This window comes from Prosopis cineraria, unplaced genomic scaffold (assembly GCF_029017545.1).
Source record: "Prosopis cineraria cultivar Desert tree isolate PC_DT_omini unplaced genomic scaffold, ASM2901754v1 PC4, whole genome shotgun sequence".
Classification (NCBI taxonomy): Eukaryota; Viridiplantae; Streptophyta; class Magnoliopsida; order Fabales; family Fabaceae; genus Prosopis; species Prosopis cineraria.
Window position 1 is genome coordinate 12,652,951 of NW_026555335.1, and position 9,864 is coordinate 12,662,814.

Sequence of the window (9,864 nt, forward strand, 5' to 3'; positions counted from 1 at the left end):
GATATGTTGAGCAGTCATGATTGACTCATATCTTTTTACTTGAAATAACTAATCATTGCATTAGATGAGTTGGAATCTCTTTATATTACGTGAGTTTATAAGATTTCCTTTTGAGATTTTCCTTCTCATTAATCACTTACTTCCAAGTCAAGAATTTCGGCATGTACCAGAAGTGAAGTGGATAAAAGATTCCGTGGATTATAGAGTTTTGACAATTTGGCAGGGTCAGTTGCTCACTGCTATTGAATTCTCATTGAAGCTTCATGATCTGTTGGAAACATTGAAACATTCACCCACTTAATTTGACTAGTGGCTGATTTATATTCTATTTTTTGCTTGATCTTGTATGGACATTGATGATTAATTAGTAACAGTTCAAAAATGAAACATGAAACAGAAAGAGAACATGTGCACAAGAACTGATGCAGATACTGCTTTTATTGAGGAATGTTTTCTTTGCACAGAGAATGAACTTCAATTTCTGTCATGATAAAAAGATTTGCCGCCAGTTGTATGTAGAACAGATTCCTCTGACCTGTGGGTTGTTTTTTTTCCCCCTTTGTATTGAACTTTTCCAATGAGCCTATGGAAAGTAAGCATCATCAATATCTGTACAAAAGATTGTCCTTTAGCATCATCATCATCATCAGTTTCTAATTTTTTCTATAAGAGACCCCTGGGAAGATTCCTGAGAATGCAGAGACCTTGAGGGTGCTGCTGCTGAAGTATTAGCAAGTCCTTTGAGCAACTTGATGACTTCACAAGTATCATCCAAGTAATATTCTGCCATGCTTGGTTTCTGACCAACTGTGCAGGCAAAGACTTGAGCTGTGGCCGGTAGGGTTGGGTTATTAGAGACTGTGCAAGCAATCCTCTCAAACATGTCTTCATCTGAGCGATCATCTCCTATACATAACAGAAAATCCAGAGACTTTCCTTCTTTCCTCATTCTTGAGATGAGGTTTTCCACCACTATGCCTTTGCTCACACCCTGCATCTCAGAAGTTTACATCCAATGACGTCACAGAACTCATTCAGTGAATCTTGTCCATAACTTATGAAGCAACTGATACTTACAATATGATTCGTACCTGAGGATTTACTTCCACGATATGTTGCCCTCTTTTAACAATGACTGGTTCATTAGCAAGAACACTCTCGAGGTGATCAAGAAGCTCTTTGGCTTGGGATGATCCAAAGTGAGGGTCAGCTTCTTGATGATGCCAAACCAGTGCGCTTTCCTTTTGTTCAATGAAAGACCCATCGGTTGCTTCTGTGTAAAGAGCCATGACTGGTTCCGCAATCTTTTTCCAATCAAAGTCCATTGTCAACCCACATGTCTCCCAAGTAGAATCCTTACTCCACCTGTCAAATTGAACAAGAACAAAAATTAATGCAGAGACGTTGAGACACACACACAATTACTAATCGTTTGACATGTAATATCTGTGTACCTGGTGAAGTAACCATGCTCAGCTGAGAGACCAAGCTTCTCACATGGAGAAAACCACTTGCTTAGGCACTTCTTATCTCTTCCACTCACAATGAACACTGTGTTGTTGGGATCACTGCACAGACAATTCAAGACAGAAATAACCTCGTTGCTTGGAGTCTTGTCCATGGATGACTGCGGCAACATGGTACCATCATAGTCCAGAAGGATCAAACGACTGTGTGTGTTTTTATAAGCTGATGCAATGTTATCCACTGAAAGCTTCCTGAATGTCGGATCCAAAGCCACAATTCTGAATCCCAAGCCAAGACCAACGCCCCAATACCTCTTGAGGTAATGTTCTCTGCATGCTCTCTCCAAGTCTCGATCAAAACTTCGAGCCCAATAAGTTACATCGTGAGAGCTGATATACTTATAATGCTTTTCATGACGTAAATTCTTCTCTGCCTCTGGCAATGTGATCGCCAAATTCATGGCCTCAGAGACCTCATCGACGTTCCACGGGTTCACTCGGATCGCACCGCTCAGAGACGGCGAGCATCCGATGAATTCAGAGACGATGATAACACTCTCTTTGGGTTTTTTAGAATCCTTGTCGTCATCTTCTTCAAGTGATTTGTCCAACGCCGGGCTGCCCTGTCTGCAAACAGTGTACATATAAGGCACCAAGTTCATCCCATCTCTCACGGCATTCACAACGCAGCAGTCAGAAATGGCACAGTAGGCAGCTTTCTCGAGTGTTGAAACAGGACCATTGATGAAGATGATTGGCTGGTAACCTGGCTCGCCGTATTTCTCATTGACTTCCTTGGCAATCGCATTGGTCTCTTTTTGCACATCCTGAATGTCTTTACCTTCGCTCCTAGCAGGATTCAGAATCTGGACTAAAACAACTCGACCCCTTAGCTCCTCGTGTATATCCAAGAGTTGCCCCATTGCTAAAAACTTAAAGTTGATACCTTTGAACAAATCCATGTCGTCCACACCCAGAATCACAAATTTCCCCTCAAATCGTTTCTTCAATTCCTTAATCTTTTCAGCCGTCTCCGACAACGAAAACACCGATTCGAGCTGACCCATGTGGATTCCGGCCGGCAGGATCTTAATCATCACGGTTCGACCGTAATAATCTAGTCCCATGTAACCCCTCTTAGACTCATAATCCAAACCGAACATCCGGCTACAACAGGACAAGAAATGTCTGGCGTAATCAAAGGTATGGAATCCAATTAAATCACAATTCAACAAGGCCCGAAGGAGATCATCACGAACAGGTATAGTTCTATAGATTTCTGAAGACGGGAATGTGTTGTGCATAAAGAATCCAAGCTTAACGCGGTGGAACCGTTTCCTCAGTAGTGTAGGCAAGATCATGAGATGATAATCATGGACCCAAACAAAATCCTCGTCCGGGTTGATCACCTCCGTTACCTTGTTAGCGAAGATTCTGTTGGCCAAAACATAAGCTTGCCACTGCGAGCGATCGAAACGCGCACCTTGGCTCGTCGACATGGGCACCATGTAATGAAACAGAGGCCAGAGATAATGCTTGCAGAAGCCATGGTAGTACTTATTGTGAATTTCAGAGGGCAAGAAGGTTGGCACGCACCGAAACTTCTCGAGCAAAACCTGCGCCACTTCGTCTTGTTCCGACGGGTCGATCTCGTCCTTCAAGGAGCCAACGTACAAAACGTCGACGTCGGAGGGTAACCCGTCTTTGAGCTGCAGCACCAAACTATCACTATCGAATTCGAAACTCCATTTCTTGGTGCTCACATCCCGAGAAGCCCGTATCGGCAACTGGTTCGCCACTATGATCCTGCGCTCCTGCGGTAAGGACGAAACGATGCCGTCGAATCCGGACCCGTAATCGGCGTGGTCGTCTTCGGCGGCCTCAAATTTTGACACCACTCCCGGCACCGTTGAGACTCTCGGAATCTGATACAGTGCTCGATAATCATCGACGGAAACCAAACTCAATAGGTCTATGCAAGATCTCGAAAGCATTATGCTGGACAATGAAAATCAGATTGCCCGGGGAAAAAAAAAATAAACAAAACTTTGCTGGTGAGAAACAACCGGGGTGAGAGGATTGAGGTTTCAGGTGAGGTACATATATATGGGCGTTACAGTGTCAAATGAAGATATGAAAATCTTCGAGAAATGGAAGTTCTTGATACTGATACACCCTCCATGACAGCAAAGCTATGTCAAGAAGGAAATTAAATGCTCAGTGAGGATAAGAACGAAGAAAGATCGAGCAAGTTGATTTTATATGGCAAGCTTGACGGTCCAGATTCATTAGAATCACGATCGTCTTCGTGATCCTTTTTTTCTGGGACAATCCGTGGGATAACTGTAATTGATTATTTTCCTCGATTTTAAAATAAAATTTATTTTATTGCTTTTTTTTTTTAAATAATTATGACGCCGGTGAATGTAAGTGGATAAGAATGTGAATATTGGACAGAATTAAAATTTAAACAAGCGCGTCATGTTTGCCGCTTTGCATTTGGAAGGGGAAGAAAAATCTTACATGCATTTATGACCCAAGAAATTTTTTGTATATGCATGTATGTTTTTTTTTTTTACCCAGCGTATATGCATGTATATAAAATAAATGGATTGCGTTTGGGATCAGATTCTTGTATATATTGTATTCACTTTCTTGTAAAAATTTTTTGCTGTGCATAAACGTAGAATAATGAAATGAATAGAAAAATTAAAAACCAATTTTATAGGATTTACGGTGATTAAAACAAATATAATTTTTTTAAAAACATGGGATATATATTCTCCTGTCTCTATCTTGTTAGATTAGGGATATAATCGTTTTTATGTTGACTAATATGAAAATATGTGGTTTCCATGAACAAAAACATGGTTTTGGTTATAATTTGTAACCAGAAAATCAAATGTTCACCCCATCTCACATTATAAAATTTTTAAATAAAATTACATATACTAATAAATTTTATTAAATATATATTATAATTTTATTTTTTTAAAAAAATAAAATTTTATAAATGTCATTCATTTAATAATTTATTTATAAAAATATTAAAAAAAATGTAATAGGAAGGGTGATATTAAAAGTTAGTAAAATTTTATTTTTTATTTTTGTTATAATATTTTATATTTTAAAATATTAATTTTTTAAAAATATTTTTATAATTTGAAATGGAAAAAATATTATGTACAATTTTCAGGGCATACAAGCCGGTTTAATTATGATATGACCTAATCTATTGTTTTTCTTGCACAAGCTTTCAGTGGCCCTTTATCCAAAGAGTCAAATGCTACAATACACCCTAAGGTGTTTTTTTTTTTTTTTTCTTTCTTTTCACCTGAAAAGCCCTACGGTGGTTTGGAAAAAAATAAAAAATCTACGGATAAAACTCATGTTTTAAAGTTGAGCTAGTGATAGAAATTAGAATTTGAGTTCATGATTTTACAATTATGAAATCTAATTTTATAATTTTGGTTAGCGTTTAGATGATTCAGCATATCAATTCAAAGAATCATCAAATGCAAGCTTGTATCCATCTCTTACTTGTGTTGACATGCGTGCCTGTGTAACAATAGGAACCAGCCTCTAAATTAGTTCTCTTTTCAATAGGGATTGATTGGCAGTCTTTCTACTAAAAAAATTGTCAACTTTTTTACCTGCAATATTTTTTATTGTGCAACTAGGGTACATCTGTCATCATTTTTATTTTGTGGTCAAAGAATATGTCTAGCTTGAGTTTTCTTTTTATTACATTCATGTTTTCTTCTATAAATCAATCATATTTAAAATATAGTCATATACATGAGTAATTTTTATAGTCAAGATTTAAATTTTAATTTTTCTTATTATAAAAAATTAATCCTTTTTACTAGATCTAACCCTATTAGATATGTTTTTCAACATTTCAAAAACATAGAATAAAATGAATAGAAAACCAAACTACAAAAGGAGTTAAAAATGATTTTAGACTGATTAACTCGTTTTAAAACTTGGGATATGGATCGTGGATATCAGGATATGCTTGCTTTCATGTTGATTAAAGCGAAGAATGCACGACTCTTATGAGAAAAAAAAAAACAAAGAAAAAAAAGAAAAGTAGCTACAAGCTAATTATTGATAAAACAAAAATTCCACATCTGATTAGTTACACATCCCAACAATAATACTCGAGATTATTGATGGTTAACAGGTGTGATTATCGTGAGTTTCCAAGCATGTATTTATTTGATAATTTGATCAATAATCCATGTGCTTCGAAATTGAGCCAATGATAGTTGGTCAAAAAATTGAGCCAATGATAGAAATTATAATTTCAGTCAATAATTTTACTCTATAGTGTTATGAAATCCAATTTCATAATTCAAAATAGTGTTCATATGATTTAACACAATGATTCAAATAATCATCAACTGCATTGCCTGATAATTACTTGTTGATGTATATATAATAGGAACGAACCTCACCTCTAAATTATTAGTTCTCTCTTGAATATAAATTTAGTTCTCTGGGGCATATGTATGTCTTCTTATCAAAATGTAGAATGAAATGATAGGAAATAAAAGGAGTAAAAAAAATTAATATGATATAGTGTGATTAAAAAAAAAATTCCCTAGATGGGGCAACTAATATAAGAAAAAATTAGAGTCATAAAACTCAATATTTCAAAATTTTTTAGGTAGATCAAGTGTGTCTTGTGATTTATCCAATAAAAATATAATACTCAGATGACATTAAATATAAATTAATTGTGTCATTTATTAATTTAGAGAGAAAATAAAAGAAATTAAATGTGCATTCTGTTATAAAAATAAACTTAATTAAAATAATATCACATAAAATTTTATTTAGATGACTTATAATATTTTGATTGAACAGACTATGAATGACGTGATACATTTAATTTATTTAAAAATTTCTCCATTCTACTTAATATTGTTGATGGTTATCTTGTGTGATTATCGAGAGTTTCCAAACATTTACCTCTTTGATAATTTGACCAACAATTCATTTTTTAAAATTGAGCTAATGATAGAAATTGCAATTGGAGTTAAAAAATTTACTATCATATAAGTGTAAGTATAATTGCTTACATTTGGTGTTCGAATCATTTAGCATATCAGTGTATATAATTATGAACTACCTACCTCATAAATGTAAGTTTGTAGTAATCTTTTACCTAGATAACATATCATATATACATCTATAGACACACCCATACATGCATACGCACGCACATAGTTATAATAGGAATCAACCTTGCCATTTTACTAGAAAAAAGCATAGCAACCAACATCTAAATTAATTAATTCTCTCTCAAATATGGATTAATTCACATATAGTTTTCTATATATTAAAAAACCGCCAACTAGGTTACCTGTATTTGTTTTAAAATATAAAATGACGATTTATTAAATCAATTTATAATTTATAATTTCTAGCATTGCCTCAACGTTAGAACGTGAATTTTCAGTCAGATTATTAAATAAATAAATAATTGGAAACTCCTGATAGTCACAATACATAATATAAACATCAATAATCTCAAGTTTTCATGGCTTGTGATTTTTTTGAGGGCTGGAAATAAGTAAAAGATTAGTACGAACCTATACTTATGGGAGAGGTAGGTTTTTTTTTTTTTGGGCCAGATGAGGAGGTGGTTGAGATTATTTATAAAAAAAATCATTAACTAGGGTTACCTATAATTATGTGTTAATTCATCTAGCCTTCCTGTGAAAAAATATCATTAACTAGTGTTTATTTATCTTCATTTTACTTTTTATTATTCTTTTTTTATAAATGTCAATTATTCATTAAAAATATTTAGGTATAGTTAGAAAATTAGTTTCATTCTAAAGTAATTGTATATTATTTACATATTGGGATGATGAATATAAAATATACTCCTTTCATTTAAAAATGTAAAATATTTTTTAGGAGTTAAATATTAAAATTATAAAGTATTTTTAATTATTCAAGGTATAATTATTATTATTTTTAAAATGCTCTATTGATAATAATTTTATATTTATTATAAGATATTTAATAAAGGTAAATATAAAAAGATAAAATTAATTTAAAAATAAATAATTATTTTATTAAAAAATAAAATTTAATTAAAAATATCTTACACAGTAAATCTTTGGATTTTGCACAAAACTTAGGAGGTGAGATAGGTTCAAGAAGTAGCTCTGAAGGAAAAGAGTGGATAATGTGATTTAAAATTAATTAATAATAATAAATAGAAATGTCTGGTGAGTTTTAGTGATGTGACTCGGCAGAAGGCTGATGAGACTTCTTTTTTCTTGCTTTGTTCTTTTTTCTTGATGTCGTGTCAAGCTGTGATTTGCATATGATACTGCATTTCAAACTGAGCCACCTGGACCTATTATCGTCTCTTACGTGCATGAAAGGCAAACGCCTCTGATATTATCTCATAAATTTAAATATAAATGAAAATTCTTATGCGCACTTAAGACCCAGATCTTTTATATGAATTTATTTTTTGCATGTGGAGACAAATAGGTGTAAATAAATAATTTAATTCAATTCAGGTAAAAAATAATTTAATCTAATATAATTTGAATAAAATGAAAAGCGTGGGGTCAATCTCATCATCAATTTGACTTTTGACCTAGGACTGTTTAATATAAAATATTAAAAAAATTCAGCATGTGGCAAAGATTTATATATATGAAAATGCAGATTAAATTATAATTGGAAAAAGGAGAACCGCACCTAGGACCTTCAAATGAAAAACGATTATTTTTACGGTCCAAAACAATATGATAATATTCTGCAAATAATTTCAAAGCTTAAAAGACTCAGATTACATACCCCAATTTGCAAAATGGAACCCATATATGCAAAAATCATACGTAACTGAGTTTTTTTAAATTTTGAAATTATTTTCAGTGAGACCCTTGGGCTTGAAGAATGTTATCAAATTATATTGAGCCTTAAAAATAATTATTTTCTATTTGAGGGCCTTAAATACAATTCTCCATTAAAAAAATGGTTAGCTCATAATCAATACTATGTATTAATCAAAACCAAGATCCCTGCTTTGAAATTTCAATCTCAAGGAAAATGCTTGTAGCGTAGTGAACTCAAATCATCATAATAAATTAATAATACTATAGGTGTGAATATTTTAGATTGAGTTAAATAAACTTATATGGACTGGTTTGAACTTTGAATAGGCAAATATGATCATCATAATATTTATACTCTAATTAACTATAATATTTTAAATTAATTAAAATAAACATTATTTTATACTATATATTACTAAATTATTTTTTATAATTAATTATCTATCTTATTTTTTTTAGAATTATTGGGTGCGTTCGAATTTTAATTTGAAAAATTGATTAACAGAATATATTGATGATTGCATTTGATGAAAAAAATACCGATAAAAGATAGTTTGTAATGTGAAACTTTTTTCAACTATTGAATTTTTTTGTAAATATCAAAATTATTTAAATTAAATGAATATTTTTCATCAAATATTTAAGACCATTGACTTATTTAAATTCAAATTAAGTTGGCTATATAAAAATATTATTGCTTCAAAACAAAGTCGGCTTAGTATCAGATACCATATTTCTAACATAACATTTTAAAGTTATATGACTGAAAGAGAAATTCAAGAGATTAATAATTAGGATTGATGAATTTCCTACTTCTCATTCTCATCACGGTTTCTTTAATATTCTACCTTTGGGTTAAAGTAATTTTCTTTGTTGATTAAAAAAATAATTTTGTTTTCAAAAGATTACGTGGCAGAAGGATGATGGTGATGTGGAGACCCAACGTGTCAGTCTGTCAGTCAACTTCGACGCTTTTCCAAATAAATATATCGTTATCCATTTAAATGTTCATGCGGGGTTGGAGTGGGGTCCATCAAAGGTCACGTGGCATACTGGGACCCACTTTATCTAAACAGTAATTTCGCCACTTTGTTCTCATGGTTGGCAACGTGGCATCAAGTCTAGCTGTCTAAGACAGGGGCCCACCTCATACGATGAGTTTCTTCTTCTTCTTTCTTTATTTCTTGCTTTCTTTCTTTTTTTTGTCCCCCGGGGATTCATGTGTGTCTCCACCTTATCTCTCAAGGATAATTATACTCTTCATACTTGCTCCCACTCATCGTTATTATAAGGTGTACTTTAATCATTTTATTGAAACGAAGGAATAACAGTTAAGTTATTAATTATACTTTAAAAGGAATTTTTTTAATTTTATTTCTATTAAAAATAAGATAATAAAGATACATAATATGTGATGAGTCGTAAAATTTAATTTACAATGAGAGTAAAATTAAAAAATAATGATAAATAACCCTCCATATATATCTTACATTAAGCATGAAAAATTCTTTTTAAAAGCGCTCTGCAAT

At 32.6% G+C, this 9,864-nt stretch overlaps 1 protein-coding gene across 3 annotated transcripts; it reads right to left on the reverse strand.

Moving 5' to 3' along the window:
- Positions 1-269: 269 nt before the first annotated feature.
- Positions 270-3,697, reverse strand: LOC129309928 (probable alpha,alpha-trehalose-phosphate synthase [UDP-forming] 11). 3 transcript variants are annotated; one of them, XM_054951700.1, is made up of 4 exons: positions 1,455-3,695; positions 1,092-1,365; positions 705-991; positions 270-609 (listed from the first exon to the last, which is right to left on the reverse strand). In XM_054951700.1, the coding sequence occupies exons 1-4, from the start codon at positions 3,458-3,460 to the stop codon at positions 603-605; spliced, it is 2,574 nt and encodes an 857-aa protein (XP_054807675.1). In that variant the 5' UTR covers positions 3,461-3,695; the 3' UTR covers positions 270-602. The 3 variants fall into 3 exon arrangements, with proteins under 3 accessions (XP_054807675.1, XP_054807673.1, XP_054807676.1); XM_054951698.1 differs by having other exon boundaries at positions 270-991; XM_054951701.1 differs by lacking the exon at positions 270-609 and having other exon boundaries at positions 849-991; positions 1,078-1,365; positions 1,455-3,697.
- Positions 3,698-9,864: the final 6,167 nt, after the last annotated feature.